Source organism: Hoplias malabaricus, chromosome 1 (genome assembly GCF_029633855.1).
Source record: "Hoplias malabaricus isolate fHopMal1 chromosome 1, fHopMal1.hap1, whole genome shotgun sequence".
Taxonomy (NCBI): Eukaryota; Metazoa; Chordata; class Actinopteri; order Characiformes; family Erythrinidae; genus Hoplias; species Hoplias malabaricus.
Window position 1 is genome coordinate 67,782,113 of NC_089800.1, and position 27,839 is coordinate 67,809,951.

Genomic DNA, 27,839 nt, shown 5'->3' on the forward strand with positions numbered 1-27,839 from the left:
AAACAGAAGCAGAATGCATTTTACTTTGTTATTGTGACAAACACTGTTAACTGGATTAGGAACACCTACATTGTATCTACACTCATTGTCCCTTTTCTCAGCTCCAATATCTATACAAGAGCACTTCTAGAAGTAGTTTTACAATTACAGACTGTAGTCTGTTTCTCTGTATATTTTCTTATCCCCATCAGGACCCCCTGAGCAGGTATGATTTGGGTGATGGATCATTCTCAGCACTGCAGTTATATTGACATGGTGGATCAGACACAGCATAATGGTTAGAGCTTTTAAAATCTGCAGTGTCTCTGCTGGACTGAGAATAGTCTACCAACCAAACATGTCCAGCAAACACAGTCCGGTGGGCAGGGTCCTGGATCTACTGATGAAGAACCAGAGGAGATCCACCACAAACTATGCAATAACAGATGAGCTACTGCCTCTGACTTTACATCTGCACAATGGACCAATATGGTAGATATGTCAACCAGAGAGGACTGTGAGTGGACACAGTGTTTAAAAACTTCAGCAGCAAAATTTAACCCTTTGTGATTTTGAATGCAGTTCTATTGAATTTTAATGGATGGTGAAATGTGGGTATTTCAAAACAGGAATATTGTTGGTTAATATAAGTTTTTTAAAAATGTGCAGGCACTATACAATTAATTACATGTCATACGGCATGATGATGTATTTATACATTTAGATTAAAGGTTACAGAGAAGCATATTTTATTTTAAAATTATGAACAAAATGTTGCATTTTTATTTCAGCTTAAAAATCTACAACTGGCATCTACAATCTACAAATCGGCACTGAATGCTGTGTAATCCAAGTGAAGAAGGACATTGTAAATTGAGGTAATGCTGTAAATGTATTCACTGGTAGCAGTGCTCTCAGGCAAATTATCCTGATTATTTAAAGCTCTCCTCAACATAGCTAAAGTGATTCCATCACAAGAACATAGAATTGAGCTGGGTCCTACCAGTTGGTAGGTGGAGTATATTCCATCTTCCTGTATCATTTCACTTTTTAAATCACTATTTAAATAAAATTCAATTTTTATTTAAATTGTTTGAATTTATATACATAAATAAATAAAACATCACAGTGTAGTATGGTTTATATAAATAAAAAAATATTGTTATATGGCATTCACTAAAGACAGGTAAATAATTAAATACAATTAACTAAAAGCATTTCTAAAATAAATTAATCATAATCTGTGTAATTTATACAGGAAGTTCTTATTCCGTGAGACAGTAATAAATAATATGCATATTATGTGATTACATTAATCCACGTCCAATGAAAAACTGATCAAATCTAAACAGTACTTCAGGAAAAGATTATTTCAATAGATTTATATGTGGAGCCCTTTAACACACAAAGCCTAACAGAACAATGTACTATTGTAGATGTGTGTAACGTAAATGAAAAAAAAAATGTTTTGCATAAGATATTCTTGTATTTTTATCCGAGGATCCTGCTGTTTATAAACTGTCTCACAGCATCATTAGGTTAGAGTATAGCATGCTCACAATTCTCTTTCTATTTCTCTCATACATAAAATCTCTCAGATGTAGCTAAACCTATAAATCTCATCTTCACCAAAAAGGCCAAGATCGAAGCGTTAGTGTACTTTGATCTCCTTCCTTTAAAGGCTCACTTTAACCTCCCACTCATTCCCATCAAACTGATCCCATCATTTAAACACAACATTTACTTGGACACAAGCAATATTTTATTAACAAGTCAATCTGCTAAACTTAAAAGGTAGACTATTTCACTGTCAGTGAGTATTCTCCTTTCAACATAAAAATATATTAATGTAAAAAAAAAAACAAACATAAAACCCCCCTCCAAATCTTCCTTTTCTCTATTCAGCTTCTGTGTGTCTGCTAGTGATGTGTAGTGGTCTGATTTTTGCTTTTCAGCCTTTGAACTGGATTAAATTGTTTTAAATTAGAACATACTGGAGACTTAATTCAGTAAAGCAGCCAATTCCAGACTAATCTGTAGTCCAGACGACCTCTTAATATTGAATCATTAGCATTATAAATGCATATGTGGCGAATACACACGCACAAACACGCTGCACTAACCATGCCCTTACTTGTTTATGTTTTTGCCAAAATAATGGACAGCATATATAATCAGCATCCACAACCTGCTTTGATGAATTCTTCTCTGGAAACGACTGAAGAAGAGCTAAAATAAGCCATACTCCAGTGAGCACCTCTCCACAACCAGACATCATATTTGACATGCAGCTCATTAAAGGTAAGGTTAAAAGGAGCAGGCCTATTGTTGTTATGGTCATATAATGAATGCATATAATCACAATGTGGTGAGAGACCAATTACTGGGTATAGTTGTCAGTGGTTATCAGGGATGATCACAAAATTTCAGCTGATGATGATGTATCATATATATTGCAATTACAAATTTTACTGTCTTTAATGAAATAAATAAATAACAACATTAATATTAAATGTAAAAATAAAAACAACTACAAAAAACCCTCATTATAGTACTAAGCAAAAAGCCACACTGGCAGATCAAATAGATTGTTTAGTATTCAGGGCTGGTTTGAAATCCTACCTTGGGCTGAATGGAAGTAGATCATATATATCAAAATATTTTCTACAAAGTGAGCTAAATTTTCAGCTGCAAGTCACATGTAAGATGTCACAAGCACTGGTATTAAAACAGACAGTGATCAAAATGAAATCCAAAGGCAGGGTTTCTGTGCTGTATATGTTTTGGTCATTACGTTTTTTCATTTTAATATTAAAATAAAAATATTAATTTGAAAAATCAATATATTTCACAAAAAGCTAATATAAAATATATTATATTGTATTCAAATAAATAGCAACGGTAATTAAAGGAAATAAAATCATAAATGCGGCACAGTGGCGCAGCAGGTAGTGTTGCAGTCACACAGCTCCAGGGATCTGGAGGTTGTGGGTTCGATTCCCGCTCCGGGTGACTGTCTGTGAGGAGTTGGTGTGTTCTCCCCGTATCCGTGTGGGCTTCCTCCGGGTGCTCCGGTTTCCTCCCACAGTACAAAAACACACGTTGGTAGGTGGATTGGCGACACAAAAATGTGTGTGTGTTGCCCTGTGAAGGACTGGTGCCCCCTCCAGGGTGTATTCCTGCCTTGCGCCCAATGATTCCAGGTAGGCTCTGGACCCACCGTGACCCTGAATTGGATAAGCGGTTACAATGAATGAATGAATGTTGAAAGCAGAGCCGTTTGTTAGCAGGATGGCTTTGGAACCTTTTTTGACAAGAGGACTAGCTTACACTTCAGCACAAAATCTCCTAACACTCCCTGAAGTACCAATTTTTCCCCCATAATGTGGCACAGTCACACATATTGCTGTGGAATATTATTAAATTCATTTTTAATTACAAATAAAAGTAGAATTATTAAAAGATTTTTAAGAGACCAGTCAGCAGCATGCCCCTGTGCCATGTCTCCTTGCTCCCTGTAGGTAAGTAGAACTTGTGAGAAAGTGGTAGGGGAGTTGGGGTGGATTGGCAGGGTGAATGAGGAGAGATACAAACACTGGTACTTACTATCACCCAACAAGGCTAAATTCACACAAGTATTAAATATATATCTAACATTTTTCTACATAAGTGAAAAAAATGTGTTATCTGTGTAGCTGTGTGAACAGCAAAAATAATTAATTAGTGAAGCAGGAAGATATCATTATATATTTGTATTATCACATTTGCTTTTTTATGCTCATTGGCATTGTCCTGATGCTTTGATTTTTTGCCAAGATTTACACATAGTTGCTGACACGTTTATTTTATGCCAGAAGAAGACTGAGCAAAGCTCTTGTTCTAAAACATATGACTGATGAACTTGTAGAAAAATATTGTTTGGTTCAGATACTTCCACCTCTGACACTGTGTGGAAAAACACAAAGGCACTGCTGAAGCGCTCTTATTTCTTGGTATTACTCTATTGTTGGGTAGAAACAATTGCTGAAGGTCTACTGGTATTTCTGGTATTTAATCATTTTCTTTAAATTAACTTTAACTTATAATATTATTATTTATTATATTATATATATATATTTATTATATTAAAAATATAATATTTTTATTACAGTGAGCCAATCTGTTTACTTTTAGCTTGATGATTTAATAAAAAAGAGTTTAAAGCTGTGACGAGTCTACATAAGGACCAGCTACCTAATTAAATGTGGCTAACAATTTTCTCAGGCAGCATATTTTATTTTATTGTTTGCATACACTGTTATGCAAATACATGTTTCCTTTGCCTATAATACTAATCTAGAGTACCAACTCAATCCTCATAATTTGACAGGAAAAATGAAACGACTAAAACAATGAGGGAGGTGAGTTTATGTTCCGTATAAACATTTTTGTTTAAAAAAATAAATAAAAAGTAGAAAACTGAATGATCCAAGCATTATATTTTCTGGGAAATAACGTCATCTTCATCATCATCATCATCATCATCATCATCATCCTCATCTCCTTTTTTGCTTAATATATTTCAGGGTCATGGTGGCAAGAGGGCAAGCAAAGAAGCCCAAGCATCTGTCCCCTGCAGCTTCTACTAGCTATTCTTGGGGGATTCCCAAGCATTCCCAAGCCAGCCGGGAGATATAATGCCTCCAGCTGGTATTGTGTCTACGCCAAAGCAGCTGGCTGTGTGCAAAAGTGACCACTACAGAAGGAGGCATCCAGGAGGCATACTTACAAGAGTCCCAAAACACCTCAATTGGCTCTTCTCAATGTGAAAGAGCAGTGGTTCTACTTTGAGTTCCTCCCAAATCACTGAGCTCCTCACCCAGTCAACCCGCCTGAGAAAACACATTTTGGCCACTTGTATCCACAGTCTCATACTATCAGTCGTTACCCACAGCTCATACCCATATGTGACAGTGGAGGACACATCAGCCGGTAAATGAGAGATGGTTTATGGTTCAGATCCGTCTTTACCACTATAGCTCGGTTCAGTTACTGCGGTCACTGCATACAACCTAGAGTCAATCTTAAATTCCCTCTAAACATCACTCATGAACAAGACCGTCCTTGAATTTCAAGTCTGGTTTTAACTTGCTCTTGTTCACTTCATCCACTTCAGAAGCAAAACTTGTCCAGAATGCACTGCAAAGTAATGCAATATCCAGTGGACAAAGCAGTTTATAAGTTTAAACTGAAACCAAACAAAATGTCACAATGCTAAAAATGTCAAAAAACATGTAATACACTATTACAAAATATATAATTTACACTATGGATAGATTATAAACATTTAAAAATTACTCACTTGATGTTCATTTCTTCAATCATTGAAATCATTTTCATATAACAGTTTAGAGAATCCATAGCAAACAAAATGTGCAAATTACAAAAGAAGTCCAGAAGAATGTTTGTGTTTGTTCCTGAGTGAGTGCGTTCTGACTGAAAAACCTGCTACTCATTGGCCCCTGCTGCCCTTGTACTGTGACTGACTACTTGTGTGATGTAGGTGCTAACTGTCCAATCCTAACACAACTCAAACTGTGAGGGTACAAGGACTAAAGGTCTCACCTCAATGACAATGGTACCCATATTCTCAGAGCAGTCCCCCTGCACACACAAACAGAATATCTTGAGGAACACAGACATATGCCCCCTGCATATCTACAAAACACCTGCAGAGTGGTGTAGCAAACTCACATGCCCCCTCAATTATCTGCAAATTGGTGAAAAATTGATCCATTGTTCATTGTTTAAAAAAGTCTGCACTGTTACTCCTGAATCCTAGTATCCTGAGTTGTCTGCCCAAGCCCCACCCCCATCCTTCCCAGAAATGAAACTCACACAGGTTGCCAGGTTGAGGGACCTAAACCTAAATGGATGAGCGCAAGACAAATTCAAACCTTGGACAATGCCATGCACTGACTAGTCCTACACTGTAATTTGTTCAACTAATGCATCTGCTTGCAATTTTTTATTGTTAGTACATTGTAAAGCAGCTCATGTTCTGTTTGTTATCCTTAATATAAGGCTGTAGGCCAAAGTTCTGTCTGTTATCCCTAAAAATAAAAGGAGATTGCTCCAAATAATGCAGAGTCTGGTGTTGGAGCTACAACTTTCCAGGCCTAAATAATATTCTGTTCAGTGTTAAAGATAATGCACAAATAATTTCATTTATTTCAAGTAATATCTTACTGTTCTTCCTTGTTGCATAAAGATGTAACTCATACCTCAGTTATGAAGTATGAAACATATCATAACCAACTTATTTACACAGAAATATGTACATTATTGCAGTAAAATATGCACCTACACAAGCAACATTTCACCACATCCATTGATTCAGTCACAAAACTGAAGTGTTCTCACGAAACCAAATTTATAACTTTGATATCCCTTTAACCTTAAATTTTCTTGTTTACTACATTTCATCTTATATTCACTTTAAGTTTAAAATCTGATTTTAATTGTGATTACTTTTTTCCCCTTGTATATTTGACAGTTTTTCTTCTAGAATATCTGTAAACCATTTTGTGCTGCCTTCACATATGCAAAGTGCTATAAGATTAATTAAATAAAAAATAAACAAACAAAAAAATTGCAGGCCATCACATGGATGAGTCGGCTCCTTGGTCTTCGCAGGTTTAAATCAGTGTTTCTGCTATATAGGTTGTACTGCTGCATCTGTTGCTTCAGAATTTTATGAAAAGCCAGTAAATTGCTATTATCTTCAGAGGGCTTCTAATTTGATTTCAAATTCAAACATAAATTGAAGATGTGGCCTGCTGAGTTACAGTCCAACATTTACAACCACAAAATGTTTTTAAGAAAAGAAAGGGAAAATTTTGCTAGTGGAACAGCTCAGAAGCTGAGAGAGATACTTACAATAGTCAGGCTCTCAGCGTTTCTAAGGAGTGTGAGCCTGCCACCATGACTGGGAAAAAGTTTTATTTAAAACTTCTTTTGCAGGCTGATTTTGTTTATATGGGCTTGCCCTGACTATTAGCTATGTACAAAAAATATTTTTCATCATGCATGTGTACTTCCTCTACAAGCAGTGGATGGTCAGTAAACCACTGGTATTAACAGCCATGACTATGTATTAATGTGATTACTCAAATGCTGACTTGAAAGGCCCATCCATATCAGTGGATAAAGCTTAGTTCTTACCTGTTCAGGAGAAGACTAGCCAACTGGATCCATATTGTAATCCTGCTAGGCTCTAAGCTCTCAGTCTATCAAATGCATTGCCGGTATAAACTGTTGTTATACCATCTCTTTGGTCATAGAACTTTTAAGAGTATTTAGAGCTTTTTACATTGGGTTTGTCTGCTATCGTGTTTCATAACTGGCAACCCAGGGTGTGGAAATTAGGAATTGGACCGTGGGTGGGATCATAGGCCGAAACACATAGGAACAAAGAATGAACACTTCTCAAAGAGGAACATATTGGCTTTAGGACTGCTGTCAGAGATGCCAGTGATAAAACTTAACATGTCTCCCTAATCTCTGATGACACATCCTGGTCATTTTATGAGTTTGAACATTTGATATATTACAAATTGCTCCTAAAAGCATTAAAAACAATGAATCCAGTGTTACTGCAAGAATGCAATCAGATTTAAGAAACTTAATCTTGCCTATGGAAAATCTTTAAAATTTCATATTTATTATTCTTCTTTTAAATTCTTTTTTATAATTTCTGTAATTTCTATTATATATGAAAAACAATATAGGTAATTTTTAGCATAGTATGAAAATCATCTATCTGTTGTCCTTCATTTCAAACAAATATTCTTTGAGCAACACAATGTAAAAATAGTTACACCCATTTAAATTCATATTGTTGCAACATAAACATAGGCATGTAAAAACTAAGAACAGAGTAAAGATTTACAATACGCTCAAATAGCTACGATCAGGCCACTGTTAAATAAATGTAACAGCCCTTGGTTCTCTCCTGATCTAAGTATACTGTTGCAACAAAAGAATGCTGCTGCTTGGCACAAAGCTCGTTTATCAGGATCTCAATTGGACAAAACTACTTTCTGTCAGATTCGAAATAAGGCTACCGAATCAGTGCGCCAGCACAAAGCTAATTATTTTAAAAAATAATTTAAATGCTGTGGTTCTTATCCTAAACAGTTTCGGAAACCAGAAAGCTTCTTGAAAACAAACTATCATCTATTCCATTGACACTTAGATCAGAGGATGTCTTAATAGCAGATAAAGATCATATGGCTGATATTTTTAATCAACATTTGATAGAATCTGGATACACTTCTTTCACTTCGGCTTGTTTTTTCTGTTGAATGTCCTAGGAACATTTGCAGCTCACCCTCCAGCTCAAAGTTATTATTCAGTACACCTTCTGATTCTGCTGTCCCTCATATCCCTTCCTCAAACCTGTTGTTGAACCTGAGGTTTTGTCTGAACTACTCAATTTAGATGCCAAAAAGCCGGCTAGTTTGGATGAACTAGACCCTTCTTTTTCAAAGTAGCTGCTCCTATTATAGCACCCCCTATAACAGATTTGTTTAACTTAACAATACACACAGCTGAAATACAGATGGGAAATTAGCCATGTTTCACCCTCTTTTTAAAAATGGTGACCAAGCTGACTCAAACTGTTACAGGCCAATTTCCGTCTTGCACTGCATTTAAAAAGTTATGGAAAAGATTATAAACAAGCTGTGTGATTATCTTGCTGACAACAATATATTATCTGCTGTACAGTCTGGCTTTAGGCCGGGATATGTTTGTGTCACTGCAGGTTTAAAAGTTCTAAATGATATTAGGTCGTGCCAGGCAGCACTGTGTGGAAATCTTTATTGAATTAGCAAAAGACTTTGACTCAGTTGACCACTCCATTCTAATAAAAAGGTTGGGCAGCATAGGGTTCCTAGATCCCTCCATAGCTTGTTTCACAGATTATCTCTCCTCAAGGTCACAGTGTGTGAAGTTAGAAAATATTCTTTCACACACCTGTCGAGTTACTAAAGGTGTCCCACAAGGATCAATATTGGGTCCTACATTATTTTCTGTATATATTACCAATATTCCTCTTGCTGCTGGTAATTCGTCTATTTATTTATATGCAGATGATACAATTCTGTACACCTCTGACTCTTCCCCTGACCTTGTAGTGTAGACCTTTACTGTTCTGAGCTTATCACTAAACATATCTAAAACAAAGATTATGTGGTTTGAACATAAGGGTAGTATAAATGATTCACTACCAGTGAATACCTAAGCATTTGGGCATTTGGTTAGACAGTTCATTATCATTTTCTCATCATATTACAAAGTTACAATCGAAGGTCAGGGCTAAACTTCCTGTACAGAAATCTTTCCTCCCTCACTCATGCTGCAAAACTCACTGCAGATGACAATACTCCCGTTGTTTGATTAAGGTGACACTGTTTATAGAATGGCATGCAAAAGTTAAATGATTAAATTAAAGGTTAAAATAAAAAATAAAAAATAAAAAATGATGGTTTACCCAAAGTTGCTTGATTATCTCCAAACTGGGTTATTACTTAAATAAACTACTTTTAAACTTAACTTTCCCATAACCAGATATGGTTTCTCTGTCACCTGTTAAAGGTTTAAGCTGAGCAACAACACTAATTATATTGTGAGAGTGCTCAAAAACTACATTGTTCAAAAAGCATATTTTTTATCAGCACACTGATATATTTCAGATTTAAGAAACCCTCTCATCAAATAAAATATAATTAATAAAGGGGCTTGAACCCCTATAATGTCTTTATTACAACACTCCATGTCAATCTAAGTGTATTTTAATTTTCATCTTCCTCACTGAATACGACTCTTCTCCAAAGCTCACAGATCTAAAAAGTTTCCTGATCACACAGGCCAAGAGAAATAAACATGCTTTAAAAATAACAACATGCCAAGTTGAGGGAAAATTGAACAAAAAGCCGGACTTGGCTTGGACATCTTTTTAAGTTTGTTCCCTGTGGTGTAATTTTCCATCCCTGTAAGCTGTAAACTTTGCTGGTATCATTCTTACACCCAGCGTAACCATTCTTTCCATTTCCTGTTGAGCATATAATTCTCAGATTGCAGTGGCTCTCATATGTCCAGAGAATTAAAAGCACCCAGCGTGGTATCCTCACACAGAGAAGTATGCATTCCAGGTCAATTCATGCTGGAGACAAATATTCATCTGAAAGACTGTGTTCATGTACTTTTCTATAGATGTCTATTTGTGTCAATCAAGTGAATTCAATGCATTTTTTTCATGGCAAATATCCAGTAAATAATCAAAATCCCTGTTTAAATGTGTGACCATAATGCTGAAATTTGGATAGAGATATGTACTGGCAGAGTTCCTCTTTCTCATTCATCATTCTCAGAGACACCTGGCATGTATCCGGACAGGACAGCATTTGATGGGAAAAGCAGGCCTGTTGGAAATTAGCCCCCTTTAAAATTTTGCTATTTTTCCATGGGGGCTGTTTTTCCATGTGGGGGCTGTATGAAACCCCTAGTGTGTTTGTGACTGCAAGGCCCTGGAGATATGCTGAAATGATGGATGTACGTTTCCCAACAAACACCCCCCACCCCTTTAGCTAACACACACACACACACACACACACACACACACACACACACACACACACACACACAAGCTCATTAAGATGCCTGCTCACACCCCAGTTCACAGAAGGAGGAAAAGACAGAGTGATGAATCACACCATCTAATGCCTAATCTTCATCTAATCACCCGAAAAAAACACCAGGGATAATGTACCCTGTAAATCAAACACACATACACACATTTTAAACCAGAACACTTCAAAAATCTAGACCTCTGATCAAGATTCTAGGCTGGGATTTTACAATAGTTGGCTGGTATGACAATAACCTGGCTAGTGTTAGCACTTGTGTCAATAGTGTCATACCAGGAAGCCATTTTAAAATCCTGATCTTGAACCTGGATTGAAGGTTCAGACTGAAGAGCGATATTCTAAACCAAAGAACATTTTCAGAGATGATAGACTTTAAACCAATACTGCATGGTTTTAAACTGATATCTTAAATGTTTAAAAAGTTTAAAAAGAAAATACAAATATATTTAGCAATACTTTAGCTGTCTGTTTAATCTGTCAATTTTCTGCAACTGTTATGGATCGGAATTAACATCTTTCTGTGAACAACAGTAATTCATTCATTCATTCATTATCTGTAAGCGCTTATCCAGTTCAGGGTCGCGGTGGGTCCAGAGCCTACCTGGAATCATTGGGCGCAAGGCAGGAATACACCCTGGAGGGGGCGCCAGTCCTTCACACGGCAACACAGACACACACACATTCACTCACACACTCACACCTACGGACACTTTTGAGTCGCCAATCCACCTACCAATGTGTGTTTTTTGGACTGTGGGAGGAAACCCACGCAGACACGGGGAGAACACACCAACTCCTCAGACAGTCACCCAGAGCTCTGTGACTGCGACACCCAACAACAGTAATATTAAACAATTTCAATGCCTAAAATTCAGAAATAGTTACTGCTTACTTCCATTTTTCTAGGTGGTCTAAAGTATGCCTAAAGTCATAGTCATTCTTCAAAAATACTAAAATTACAGCAATTTGCCAGTGTTGCATGACAGTCTCTGCAGGACTGCTGTCAAAAAAACACTGCCATAAGCAATATGTAAATTTCTCACAAAAATCTGTCAAACAGATTCCTTATTTGAACTTTAGAATTTTTTTAATTCATTCATTTATTCATTCATTCATTGTCTGTAACCGCTTATCCAATTCAGGGTCCAGGTGTGTGTGGAGCCTACCCAGAATCTCAGGGCACAAGGCGGGAACAAAGCCTGGAGGGGGCACCAGCCCTTCACACCTCACACATTCACTCACACATTCACACCTATGGACACTATTGAGTCGCCAATCCACCTACCAATGTGTATTTTTGGACAATGTGCGGAAACCAGATCACCTGGGGGAAACCCACGCGTACACTTGGAGAACACACCAAACTCCTCACAGACAGTCACCTGGAACGAAGCTCAAACCCGCAACCTCTGGACCCTCAAGCTATGTGACAGCGTATGTAAATGAATACAGATCCGATTTATCATTATCATTATTATTATTAAACCCAGACAAAATATTTTCTAGTTTCAAGGTATCTGTTTGCAGTAAAGTCAATGTTTCCACTGTATGTAAACTTTTTTAGAGTAATGTTACAGTGACATAAAATAATATCCTAGACACTGTATAATACCATCACAGAGCTCCAGGGACCTGGAGGTTGTGGGTTCGATTCCCGCTCGGGGTGACTGTCTGTTGGTGTGTTCTCCCCTTGTCCGCGTGGGTTTCCTCCGGGTCCTCCGGTTTCCTCCCACAGTCCAAAAAACACACGTTGGTAGGTGGATTGGCAACTCAAAAGTGTCTGTAGGTGTGAATGTGTGAGTGAATGTGTGTGTGTCTGTGTTGCCCTGTGAAGGACTGGCGCCCCCTCCAGGGTGTATTCCCGCCTTGCGCCCAATGATTCCAGGTAGGCTCTGGACCCCCCGCGACCCTAAATTGGATAAGCGGTTACAGATAATGGATGGATGGATGGACTGTATAATACCATCACAGAGCTCCAGGGACCTGGAGGTTGTGGGTTCGATTCCCGCTCGGGGTGACTGTCTGTTGGTGTGTTCTCCCCTTGTCCGCGTGGGTTTCCTCCGGGTCCTCCGGTTTCCTCCCACAGTCCAAAAAACACACGTTGGTAGGTGGATTGGCAACTCAAAAGTGTCTGTAGGTGTGAATGTGTGTGTGTCTGTGTTGCCCTGTGAAGGACTGGCGCCCCCTCCAGGGTGTATTCCTGCCTTGCGCCCAATGATTCCAGGTAGGCTCTGGACCCACCGCGACCCTGAACTGGATAAGCGGTTACAGATAATGAATGAATGAATGAATGTATAATACCACTAATGTAAATATTTTCTCAGAATGCAACATGGGTCCTGTATATAAAAAAAATTAAATTACATTTAATGTACCATATTGGCTCAAACTGTAAATAATAGTAGAAAAAATGTATATAGTGTGCTTGATAATAACTGTAATTTTCTTAAATATATAAATATTAGAAATCTTAAATTATGCTGATTCTAAAAATGTTTGCTTGAACAAGCTGTTTCCAAGGTACACACACATTTCTGCACTTGATCAAGATGGCATCACCTATACTTTTTATTTTGATTTTAATTGTGGTGATAAATGATTCATTAAAATATTCACTTCAAAATAAATGCCACCATCATTGTGATTAGAGAAATGTTACAAGACTGTTACTATATGTAACAGATAAACTTAGAATCCATTACAGTACTAGGATAAGGGTTAATGATCTTACCAGTTTGCCCATGCACCTCTGCTGTCCCACCCCATCCAGACACTTGTGGTGGATGCCCATCTTGCAGGCTTTGCAACGTAGTCCCAGCTTGGCATTAGGGCCTGTCAATCACACAGCCAAATCTGCTCAATATCAGTAACAAATTAATACCCTCATGAGTCTATGCCTGGAGAGTTAATGTACAAAATTCTATAGTATGAATATAAGGATATTATATTTATCCTCATATATTTACAATGACAGCATGGCAGGAACGAAACAAAGTCTTTAATCAGATTACGGTGGTATATATAATGTCCAAACTAAACGATTTGTTGAAAAGCATGTTATGGTAGTGGTTCCCAAATTTTTTTCTGCAGTGTCCCCCTTTTGTAAATGAGAATATTTCCCCCTCGCCACACACACACACACACAGACAGGTTTTCTTGTTATTGTAATACATACATAACTGGAACTTCCTAGTGAACAAAACAACATGAATCAGCAAATAAAATTTACAGTGTAATAATTGCAAGCGCATTATGTGTCTCATTTGTTTGCCTTGCTCTCCCAGCAATATCTAAATTAAAAATCCATTCATTCATTTTCTGTAGCAACTTTATCTTGATCAGGATAATGGTGGGTCCTAAGACTACCCTGAATCATTGGGTACAGGAACACACACTGCCAATCCATCGCAGGGCTTCACATACTCTGTCACTCACACACAAATGTGACCTATTCAGCATATCCAACCGACTTACCAACATTTACCAGCTGGAGAAAATCCACAAAGATACATAGTGAACACAAAAAAACAGCATCATCCTCAAAGACTGTGACATAGGGCTGTTAAAAAAGAAATCATTGACAGAATATTTATTTTTCTTTTGCTACCTCTGATTTTTTTTTCAATTTCCCCCATAATACAATATGTTATACTCTTGTTTCACAGGCAGTTGCATTACCTGCACAAGCAGACATTGAAGCAGCCATTTTGGAAGGAAAATAAAACACAAATTTTAAACTTTCTTTCACTGAGCATTCATTTTTGAAGTCAGTGTGTATACTGATCAACCATAACATTATGGCTACCTCCTTGTTTCTACACTCAGTGTCCACTATATCAGCTCCAGTGATAATATAAGAGCATTTTCTGCTCTGCAAACTTTGTTTGGCCCCTTTCACCTGGTTTTGCAACTGAAAGGACCCCCCCAGAGCAGTATTATTTGGGTGGTGGTGTGTTAGTGTGTGTTTTGCAGTGCTGCTATGATGACCAACAGAAACTGTGCAGCAACAGATGAGCTGTCTCTGACTTTACTTCTACAAGGTTGACCAACAAGTTAGGTGTGTCAAACAGGGTGGATAGTGACTGGACACAGTTTTTAAAAAACTGTGACATATACAACTGTGACATTTAAAAAATATGACATATACAAACCAGATTCCAAAAAAGTTGGGACACTAAACAAATTGTGAATAAAAACTGAATGCAATGATGTGGAGGTGCCAACATCTAATATTTCATTCAGAATAGAACACAAATCACAGATCAAAAGTTTAAACTGAGAGAATGTATCATTTTAAGGGAAAAATATGTTGTTTCAAAATTTCATGGCATCAACAAATCCCAAAAAAGTTGGGACACGGCCATTTTTTACCACTGTGTGGCATCCCCCTTCTTCTTACAACACTCAACAGACGTCTGGGGACAGAGGAGACCAGTTTCTTAAGTTTAGAAATAGGAATGCTCTCCCATTCATGTCTAATACAGGCCTCTAACTGTTCGATCGTCTTGGGCCTTCTTTGTTGCACCTTCCTCTTTATGATAAGCCAAATGTTCTCTATAGGTGAAAGATCTGAACTGCAGGCTGGCAATTTCAGCACCCGGATCCTTCTCCTACGTAGCCATGATGTTGTGATTGCTGCAGAATTTCAGATTTTTGAGACACTTTGAAAAAATAGAGATAATATCCATGGAAGGAAGCTAAATGTGTAATTTTTCCACGGTATGGAAGTTGTGTTCGTATTTTGCCATCTAGCGGAGACAGAATGCAACTAGTACAGCATTTAAGGTGAAAGAGAAAATCCTAATGAATCGATTGCTTATCCTTTGTATCCCAGATGTGTATCTGAATTTTTTGTAACTCTTATTTTGGCATCTGAATTTCATATGTCTAGTTTGAGCAACTTCGAAATATATTGTTTGAAATTTTTTAAGCTTGAATTTTTTATCTGAATTTATTAACCTTGAATAATAACAGTAAAAACGTGTTCTTGAAAATTCACGAGTTCAATTCAAGAGGAATTATATTCAGATGCAAAATTGCAAAGCAAAATATACAGAGGTAGATATCTGAAGACTTAAATTCAAAAGCAACAAAATTCAGATGCATAATTTCCGTGCTACAAATTCAAAGGTGGTAATATTTCAAAGTCTGATGAGAAACATTTGCTTCCATACATGGTAGCAGTAGAGAGAAACTGTCAAGAGCATGAAATCTTCGTCTGTTTGGCCTTTTTGGATAAATGATCAATTCAAGGGCTATATTTCTCAGAGTGGGATTGATGAAAAATATACTTTTTTGTTCATGTTAAAATTGGACTTATTTCTGATAAAAAAAATAATGACCTGACTTAAATAAAACAGCTAATCTGCTTGTTACCACATGTAGTTTGTAATTCAATGTAAATTACTGAATGTATTTTAAAAGTGTAAAGTTACAATACACAACATTACATTAATATTTATAAAATATTAAATCAAGCTATATGAAACTTAATGTGCAGTATTCCAATTATACCTGAATCAAGTTCTTCCATTTGTCTATGTGTGAGTCAAGACACTATAATTATGTGGATTATTTTCTCTTAATAAAACCACTATCTACATGGTGCAAAAGAGAAAGTGACCGAGTCTTGTTAGGGTCCATATAGAGTAAATAAACAGTAATTGCTCTCAAACAATGCAGTGTGACAATAGTGTACTTGTCTGTGTGTACCCACACAGAAAGCAGTGAACACATAACAGATATAAATACAAAAGTTAAAATGTTCAAAGGGTTAATTTAATACTATATCACTTACCTAGAGTTCCTGTATTTGCAGGATACTTTTCAGTATTTTATAATACTTTTACAGCATTTAATTTAGGACTTTAGCAAATATTGTTCTAGGTGTTTTTTTAATAACAAAACAGATTTCGCAATCCTGTTGTGATGTTAGCACTCCTCAGCATTCAAGCCTTTCAGGTATTAAAACCACTTTTAGAACAAAAAAATTTTAGTGTGTGCTTTAAAACTAGTTTGGTAAATCAACATTCTCAAATCAATACATACTCTACATAATAAGTCAATTAGTGCTCAAATTCAAACAGTATACATAAAGTCAGTGTACCTAACATAGTTGTACAACAGGTAGAAAGTATTTACAAAAGCCTAAAAGTGCTGTTAAAAGCCCTTTCATAGAAGCATTAAACATAATGTACAAGTCAGTGAAATAAATAAGAAAAAAAATAACGACTCCTAAGAGCAACTCAAACAGTAACAACAGCAAACACACATGAAGGAGTCAATTACCATGTCAATTGAGTGATTACTTTCACTTCAGACACATTAGATTTAAGCATGGCACATCTTTACTTAAAAAAGCAGCCTCTAATCACATGACTCTATGGAACTATTTACAAAGAGGGTGGTAGCAATGCCAGACAAACTTTTGAAAAAACAGGATCCAGAAAGTATGTCTTTTTTAATTAATTTCCAAAAAAGAACAACTTTAAAGGATTCTTCACAAGGTCACACTGGATTTTAAAATGCTTGAGGGTGAGTTCTTTCAAAAGAGCATCTGCCAAGGGGTTGAAGAACAGTCCCTCAAAGCATTTCTGTTCTCCTGAGTATGAGGCATTACAGTATGAGATGTGCAGCCTCATAGGCGGTTGCATGGTTACAGTGGCCTCATTATTATTTTACTTTTATTATTACTATTGTATTAGCTCTACTTTGCATAGCAGTACATCAGGAAAAGGGAACACACTTACCGAAAACTTTGCCCGCTCCCCCTTGGCAAGCTACAAAAAAAAATTACAAACAAAAACCCCTGAAATATTAGAACATAAGTGAGTTGAGATTGTGAACTAAATCAAACAATACATTGCCTATCATATTATGAAAATTTCTATTCACATACCAGTTTTTTGTTTGTGTAAAATTTGTCAAGAAACAAACAAAAAAGTACAGATGGAAATGGTAATTTCAAGGATTTTTAAAAGCCTTAAGAAATATGAAATATATTTTTTTCTGACTGGAAAAACAAGACATGCGTACTTTTGATTGATTCAATTAAATTAAGACATATATTTCTATGCAAATTTTGGACAGCCCTAATTTATTTATTAGCCCTATTTAACATTTATGTTCTACAAAGAACAAACTTAAAACTAGCTTTTAATACAAAACTTTTAATACACAGTTTGTATTTATTTGCTGAGTATATTTGTAATAAAACACAACATTATATCTGCAATGAAATAAAATTAAAAAAACATGTACAAAAGCTTTTACACAGAATAGTTTTACCATTAGGTTTATTTCAGTAAACAAGCAGCAACCGTGCTTCCAAAACCTCCCAGACGAAAGTACACCTCCAAGCAATCATACTTAATAATATGTACTACTAAAACACTACATTCTTACCAAAATGTATAATTTTGTGCGAATACTGAGTTTGAGACAAGCCATACACACTTTTATTAGTATTTGATCAAGTCAATTTGTTCCTGTAAACTATCAGCTGGCAGTATTTTAATCAATCAATAATCACGTGTCTGGTCACCAGCTCTCATTAACAGAGCATGACCATGTGCACACTCCTCTATAGATCCTAACCTGACGTAAAAGACATGCCCTGCAATTAAAATGTTACAGTATTCTTTCCCCCTACCTCTCTCACCTTCCTGTTTACGTGTCTCTGTGATTGATACGTGATACAGGAGACTGCAGTGAAGTAACCCTAACCATGAAAGGCATTGGATTTCTATGAAGGAGATCAAACCAGTGTGATATGCACAGACTCATGTTGTAGGCAGAGCTTTGTTTTAGGTCAGACTTAAGAATATGTTTGCTACTAGAACACAAAATGCCTGCCACTCAAAAATGTGGCTTTTAATAGTTTTGCAGCTTAAAAATAGCTTCTGTGACCCTTGTAAGCTACTGAACCTATGACTTATTACATAGGTTTTTTCTACAAACAGGATTCCAAAAAATTTGGGACACTAAACAAATTGTGAATAAAAACTGAATGCAATGATGTGGAGATGGCAAATGTGAATATTTTATTCATAATAGAACATAGATGACAGATCAAAAGTTTAATCTGAGTAAATGTAACATTTTAAAGGAAAAATATGTTGATTCAAAATTTCAGTGTCAACAAATCCCAAAAAAGTTGGAACAAGTAGCAATAAGTGGCTGGAAAAAGGAAATTGAGGAAATGGAGTGTGGCAAAATGGAAGACTGTTCTGTGGTCAGACGAGTCACGATTTGAAGCTCTTTATGGAACACTGGGACGCCATGTCACCCAGACCAGAGAGGACAAGGATAACCCAAGTTGTTATCAACGCTCCGTTCAGAAGCCTGCATCACTGATGGTATGGGGTCGCATGAGTGCTTGTGACATGGGCAGTTGCATGTCTGGAAAGGCACCATTAATGCAGAGAACTATGTTCAGGTTCTAGAACAACATATGCTCCCATCTAGACGTCATCTCTTTCAGGGAAGATCCTGCATTTTTCAACAAGATAATGCCAGAAAACATTCTGCAGCAATCACAACATCATGGCTACGTAGGAGAAGGATCCAGGTACTGAAATGGCCAGCCTGCAGTCCAGATCTTTCACCTATAGAGAACATTTGGCTTATCATAAAGAGGAAGGTGCGACAAAGAAGGCCCAAGACGATTGAACAGTTAGATGCCTGTATTAGACATGAATGGGAGAGCATTCCTATTTCTAAACTTGAGAAACTGGTCTCCTCTGTCCCCAGATGTCTGTTGAGTGTTGTAAGAAGAAGGGATGATGCCACACAGTGGTAAAAAAATGGCCTTGTCCCAACTTTTTTGGGATTTGTTGACGACATGAAATTTTGAAACAACATATTTTTCCCTTAAAATGATACATTCTCTCAGTTTAAACTTTTGATCTGTGATTTGTGTTCTATTCTGAATAAAATATTAGATGTTGGCACCTCCACATCATTGCATTCAGTTTTTATTCACAATTTGTTTAGTGTCCCAACTTTTTTGGAATCCGGTTTGTAAATGTTATCTTTTCTAGCTGTAGCCCAGCCCCCTGAAAGACTGAAAACCTGTGAGCTGGCCCTTTGATTAAAAAGTCTGAGGACACATAGCAGCCAGAGAAACTATAAAATGGTTCTTCAGCTGGAGGTTTGCTTTTCACTGGTATGCATTACATGAGTGAGTCTCCAGTGACACAGGCCACATGTACATCTACTTAATCCCTGCAAAGGAAATCTCTTTCTCACACACACAAAAACACAGACAAGGACAAGTACACTGGCCTCTAGGCTTAATCACGCTAACAAGGAAAACAATACTACATGGTCAGAGTTTCCAGCTATGTGATCTCACCTGAGTTACTGCCCTACCTTCAGTGACTAGAATCAAAATGGACTGACTCTAGATAAACACAAAAGCAAATGCAGAATAATTTTGGCTATTCACATGCTCATTTAATGTCCTTTATTTCTAAGAAGACTACACAATTTGACCATGCCTTTGTTGTTACAGTAATCTGGGTTGTAAGCTGGATGTGTGAATCCAGCCTGGCTAAATTTAATAATCAAGCTACACCTACAACTCAAATATCCAGTTCCAATCCAATAATTTAAATGAAAACTTTAGCAGCAATATTATGATTACTCAAGAAAAAAGTCTGTTTCATCAGGATTTCACAGCCCATTTTGTGACTGTTTCCATATTTACTATAAGCTTTAGGCAAAAATCTAGGATTTTTCTGATTAATGTGAAAATGCACCTATTTCAGTAATGCTAAATAAATAAAGTATTAAAGTATAATAAAGAGAAAGTATTCTCTCTCTTTCTGTTTCAATGTCATTACGTGACATGCACACAATTTCCATATGTAACTGAATCTGAAGTGTCCACTTCTTTTAAGCTTTTTCATTTCCTGTGGGGATAATTTCAACCATTATGAACTGATTTGATGTACATATTGCCACTCTCTTGACACACTAAGTGAGCTTTAATGCAGCATATCTGATGCATTTGTTTGCTCTATTTGAGGGCACTCTGTATGCAGAAAGTTGTTTATGTGCTTGTGTGTAATGTACTATATATTTTTGTGGTTACTATCACACATGAAGTTTAACTAGACTAGCCTAGACTAATTTCTTTAAGTTGAAGCCAGAACAACAAGGTACATTAAAAATGGTGCTGAACTGCTTGGACAAACATTCAAATTAAGATCAATCTACATTGTGGAAGTTGCCCAGCCATAATTTCTACAAGAAAAAAATTGAGAAAAACCAGTGTCACCAGCTGAACTAAAAAATGATCAACGTTTATTTCACGCAAGTTGAATAACTATAATAAGTTTACCATCAGAAGCAGCTATTTCAAGAACCATCTGATGTTAAATGGATTTTTCTGAACATCTAATGTATTCTCCACAGAATATAAAATGCATAGCATATCATCAATCATCAATAATGGGATAATACATCAAAATGTAATCCTTTATTTGAATCAATTTCTCCTTTCCTTATTTCTCTTTGTATTCTTTTATTCTTCATTAATTCATGTTTTTTATTTCTCTCTCTCTCTCTCTCTCTCTCTCTCTCTCTCTCACACACACACACACACACACACACACACACACACACACTTCATCTTTCTTTGTCTGAATGCAAGTTTAAGGAATATTGATGTCTCCTGCACAATCACAATTTTGATTGTACATCACTTCCTGCCCCTTCTCTGCAAAGGACACACACACACACACACACACACACACACTCAGACATGAACACACACGCAGAAATGATTCCTCCTAGAAAACCCACACAAGGTCTTCCATCAAACTTTCAAGCCATAATATTTATTGGCATTTTCTATTATCCTGACAGTATAGTACATAATCCCACAAGTATACAGCAATAACAATAATAATCGTTATCATTTCTATTATTATTATTATTATTATTAAAAAATGTATTGCCCATTTCTGGAAATTTGTTTCACCAGGTTGCAATAATCAATCAATCAATCAATCAATCAATCAATCAATCAAATAAAATATAATATTATAATATAGTAATATGACCAGACTGCAGTGTCTTGATTGTTTTATGCAGTCATTAGAGGTCATAATCACATGGTCATATAGGAATCACCATTTGCAAATAATTGCTTGAACAATTTATTTCTTACAATTATTGTCTTCTGGAAATGTGGCTGCTGAAATTGGATATAAACAGACCACAACAAATTTTTGTTGCACCCAGTCCCAATGCCAGAAAAGCTACACATGACATAATGAGAAAACAAAAAATGTCTTTTGACTGAACAGTATCTCCATTTCATATGTTGCACTGTTATTTGACTATCCATCATACAGCAATCCAACATTATGTCTATGATCTTTACACATAGGACAAACTTTCATTTGCAAGCAGAAATCATTTTGTAGAGGTAGTATGCATCCCATTATGCTCCCTTGTCAGCACAGCCCAATGGCAACTCCTACTCACACAAAATCGATTTTGGACGCATTGTTCAGATAGAAGTTGGGTGTCATAAACTCAATAGCCATCTGGTCTAGGTATTGAAACACTGTAGCTCATCCGCAGCTCATTTTCAGATGTTCGCAAAGTGAAGGCATCCACACCACAATTAGCAGCTCCAGCAGAACAACATCACCTACAATTCAAAATTCCTAGTCCTTAAAGCCCTTCCACACACATACAGCATACAGCTAGAGATGTTCTGTGTCAGACATGTTTTCACTACATGTTCCACATGGATTAGACATGGAGTGGAACCTGTGTATTGTGTGAAGGAGGCACAACACAAATTCAGTGTGAAAACTTTGGAAAATTACCTGCTATATTCACACATGGGCCTAATCAAAACATTATCAGCACTTAATTAATGCACTTAAATAATTAATGTGGTCATTTGGGTTGACATTATGGGTATGCAATCTTGACAAAAACCTATATCTCAATATTTTCAGGGATTTTTTCTATCCCTAGCTGGCACTTCTTAAAAGATATTAATTAACATTGTTGTCCAATTAAAAACATATATCTCCCAAAATAGCAATTTTACAGGAGAAGGAAAAACCTTAACTTTCAATGAAAGTCAATGTAAAAAGATTTTATTCCAAGTACTTTTTTAGCATTTCTATTAGTTCATTCATCATGAAGTTTTACCACAAGGGCAGCCGAAAGTAGGCTGCTGTGTTCAAATGATGTAGTAAACTAAATACCCACAAATATGGAAAAACCTGTTTTTAACTGGACAGCAAAAACCAATATAAAAACATTGAAATTACCAGTGTAAGGATATTTGGGATCAAACAGTAAACACACACACTAGGGCTGCAAGATATTGAAATAAAGGATATTGCATTATTTTGGTTTTCTGATTTATCTATGTACTCATGGTTAAAACAGAGCATTAATATAACAAAGTTTCTTTATCATATTAGAGAATTAACATGAGTGATAAAATGGGTCAGTGAACACTTCTGAAACCTCTTAAATCTATACAAATAAATGTGCAGCTATACACAGCTGTGTGTCACTTGCACCAAGGAACAAGTTCTGTGTATCTAAGTTTGGAGTTTAAACAATACAGCAAACAAGTGGTAAAAGTTATAAACAACTATTTAAATCAAAATAAAAGTGTGGTCTTAGCTGTTCAGCAGTCATACACTACGTTTCTCCCTCTGTCAGATGAGCTGTGTGCGTTTCTCTCTCTCTCTCTTTCTCTCTCTCTGTCTCTCTCTCTCTCTCTCTCTCTCGACTCCTGGTGCAGTTGGCTTATTCATTTCATTTAAAACTTATGTGCATGCACAGTGAGTGACAAACTCAATAATGTGAGCTTGCGCATCCATAACAAAACAAAGATATCACATATGCTTCAACCTTCAACCTGCAAATATTTTATTAACCTGTCTTATGTTACATATAACACATTCTGATCTCATTTAAAGGACAAAATGTTGAAATACAACGTACAAAATTGTTGTTGCAATGTTTATGCTAGAAAATAATTACAGAAATCTGCAAGAAATGTGAAAAAATAATCCCCGTTTCTTTGGTCTGTTTTTTCTTATATTTTATTAAACTGTCAAAACTGACCACTGTTTATTGTGGTCAGTTCCACCTATGCAGCTACCCCTCTGGTTCAACAATCTTGGGAAACCTATTGCTTGAACATCTATTTCATACAATTATTGTACTCTAATAATGAACACATTTAGAATTTTAAATTGTGTTTGATAGAGTAATATATATTACTATGGCCTCAGAAATCTATTACATTTGCCAAAAATCTACCATATTTTTGCATATGCTAATTCAGCTTCATCCATTACACAAAAATGTTACAAATCTTTTGCTGGCAATCTCATTCTCTGCAAGCACAAACTCACCAAAAAAACACAACCCTGTAGAAGGGCTGAATTTTTTTTCTCCACTGTTCATGGACAGGGGCAAAGCACACATCTGTCTTATTGTTTGTGAATGTTTGCTTTTGATATGGTACCGATATTTGATATTTGAAATTGCTGTAAATATTACTATTATTGTGTCCCAAAAACAAAGTGGCCCACAAACACCACTACTGTTTATTGTGTATGCTTCATTTTTAACAGACAAAACTGCCAGCAGCACCTGCCGTTAACAATCATTTCATAATTTGAGTGAATAACACACAAATTCAAGTAGGAACTGTTGTGTGTTACAAATTAAAAACATTTCTTTAACCAGTAAACTTTCCCTAGTGTGTGGTATTCATGTGTGGCTAAAATATAACGTGCAACATGCAGGTCAGACTGTATTAAATATGCAGTATTATTAGCCAAAATAAGGAGTAGGGTCTGGAGCTGGGTTTGCTGTAATCAGAGTGGGCACTGAGTATGTTCCCTAGTGAAAGAATTATGAGGAGAGTATGGTGTGAGGAGAGAAGGTTCTGAGCCCATCCATATGCGTAAGCACAGACAGCACTATTGCACTCTTAAACACACACACACACACACACACACACACACACACACACACACACACACACACACACACACATCCCAGGCTGTTTCTTGAAGCTGACAAAGTGTATCAACACAAAGGCTACAATTGAGCAGTAAAAACACTACACAAACATTTGAATGTAGGCAAAATCTGTGACATGGTCAAATTATGATAAATAAAGTGCGTCTTTTAAACAAGATTAAAATGTCCTGATCTCTATTGCCTCACAGACAATTATTGTCAGACTATTTTTCAGAACACCAGTCAAAAGATGGTGTCTGAAAAATCTCATCATAAATAAATCGCTCTTCATACACATAAAAATTGATATTCAATATTTTCCAGGTTTCTGAAAAAACTTAAAATATAAGTTAACTTAAACTTAAAAAATAAAATATTGAAATGTAAAAAAGTTTACAAAAGCAGTAAAAATAATAAAAGGCAATAAGATCTTCTTTCTGTTATTCCAGAGCTAAAAAAAAAACCATGATCAAAGACACGTAAAGTATCAGTCATATAAAAAAAAGGTCAGTAAGATTTAAGAAAATGTCTGCCAATACCAATAAAGTTCTTATATCTTTTGCATCCCTGTTTATATTTTATTTCAATGCATGCAGTTTTTAACACAGTATTTCTTTGTTACCTGGTAGTAAATGGCTTAGTTATGAACTCTCTCTCTCTCTCTCTCTCTCTCTCTTTCTCTGTGTGTGTGTGTGTGTCTCTGACAGGTGGACATCTGGACTGGCCCAGTGCATGCACCCCTGTCGAGCTAATTAACAGCTCTGCAGCAGACCCCCTTATTTGGCTATGTGCCGGGCATACACATTCACACGTACTCAAAACGCATACATAAACCCGCATATATACACAGTCGAAATCATACACACAAACACACTCCTATGCTCTAAAAGTGCCTGTGCAAGACAAACACATTAAATTCATGAATGCATACTAAAATGTAAAGCTAACATATACATATACCCCTCATACATACACAGACAAATGAGAATCATATTTTATATTTTCCTGCTGTGAGCACAGAGAAAGAGAAAGCCTACCATATAGAACAGAGACCCTTTTTTATTTTACCCATTTACAGACACCGGGGCATCGTAAAAACATTTGTCTGTTTTCCAGCTCGCAAAAATACGGTGAGGAAACATCCTTACAATTATATAAAAAGTGTTTTTTCTATTAAAATTATGAATGTCGCCTTTAATACATATTTCAGCATAAATAAAGTGTAATAGATGTTCTGCACTCAACAGTAGTGATGCTCTGTTTACATTGCTAAATTAAAACTACTAATATGTCACTAGGCTGTGAATTATGGGATGAAGTTGTGGCCAAACTTGGTAGAAAGATTAATTAGCATTAAAAAATGAATTAGTGAAATTCCCAAATGCGTTATCATGTGTTAATTGTGACAGCACTAGTATTTTCATTCATTCATTCATTGTCTTTAACCGCTTATCAAGTTCAGGGTCACGGTGGGTCCAGAACCTAACCGGAATCACTGGGCAAAAGGCAGGAACACACCCTGGAGGGGGTGCCAGTCCGTCACACGGCAACACACACTATCACATTCACTCACACCTACAGACACTTTTGACTCACCAATCCACCTACCAACGTGTGTTTTTGGACAGTGGGAGGAAACTAGAGCACCCGGAGGAAACTCACACAGGGAGAACACACCAAACTCCTCACAGACAGTCACCCAGAGCAGGACTTGAACCCACAACCTCCAGGTCCCTGGAGCTGTGACTGCGACACTACCTGCTGCGCCACAATGCCACCCCACTAGTATTTTCACTTAATTGTAAACCCATGTAGGCTTCACAGCATTTTCAACCATCTCAGATACTACATTAAAAACTGTTTTCATGTCTGAGGATCAATACATCACAGACTATTTTGTGCATATGATAATCTATTTAAAAGCTTCACCCATGAGACAACAATGTTATGAATTTTTGCTGACAATTTTCTCTGTGTGTACAAAACTCACCAAAAACTCTCATAATTTCATCACTGGGTCTATGTGAAGCTTCATTTATCACTCACAGACATACAATATTGTGTCTGGACAGTATGCTTCAATGAAAATATGAATTTGTCAAATGTGATTGGGGGGTTACCATCCCATAAAACAAAGCCTGAACCTTGAGAAATGCTCAGAATAAGATATCAATTGATTGTGAGCCATTGATTAAACACATTAGTTAAAACCATTATTATCAAAAATGGTCATTACAGTTCAGTCCCTCAGCGGTTTAGAGTAAATGTAAGATTTCCTATATGACACCATGTAATTTGCTTATTTGTTTGGAAATTTGATAGCTCATTATGTTTGTCATTTTCCCATTTTTTGTTGCTTTTTTGTCATGTGTGCACACAATAAAATACTAGACATTATGTGAAAGACTAACTACAAGTGTGTGATGCTCTATAGTGAGCTTAGGGAACAGATGGTTTTGGACCCTCTACTTGTTTTGTCAATAGGGCTACACTCTTATGTAAGGTCCCCAGTGGTCTAGGCTGGCTGGTTGCCAAAAATGGAGACACAAAAAGTGGGACACTGGTTCTGAGATAGCCTGTGATGCCCCTTGTGTACAGCACAATTCAGACTGTTCCCTCTGAAAACACTTCCTGCTACAGTTCTGCTATAAAGCTATATTCTGGGAGTAGCCCCAAAACACATGGATTGCCCAAGCTCTGAACAGCTCCTTATGCTAATTTTAGAGTTTATCAAAGGAAAGCTACAGGACTGACTGGAGGCTAAACATATGCTCTGTGTGTAAATGTTTAAGAATGCCTGGTTTAAAACGCCGTATTTCTATCTTCCTCTCTTTGCCTCTTTGTTTTGGACAGGATAACTTAATGATTCTATACTTAACTGGATACACTTCTTGGACTATTCATTATAATATATTGCATTCTTTTACTCCATGCTACACTTGGCCACAGAGTCCTGAACTAATGCCACTCCCTGCTGGCTGGTATTCCTTGAGATGTCACTGTCTCTCCAAGAAGCCTCAAGAACTCTGCTAGTACAACCAAAGCTCTCTCATGTAACTCCTCTATCAACATCACTCCACAGGCTTTCTCTGGCAGCAATGATCAAATATGAAAGCCTTGTCCTTGTTTTCAAAGCCATAAAGAGCT

At 36.6% G+C, this 27,839-nt stretch overlaps 1 protein-coding gene across 2 annotated transcripts in view; it reads right to left on the reverse strand.

The window, feature by feature from the left end:
- The window catches only part of stac (SH3 and cysteine rich domain), a 63,895-nt gene that overhangs the window by 17,684 nt on the left and 18,372 nt on the right, over positions 1-27,839 (reverse strand). For both annotated transcript variants that reach the window (XM_066682205.1, XM_066682201.1), the window contains one exon: positions 13,402-13,502. In XM_066682205.1, coding sequence (XP_066538302.1) covers positions 13,402-13,502 — 101 coding nt within the window. The remainder of the gene's footprint in view (positions 1-13,401; positions 13,503-27,839) is intronic.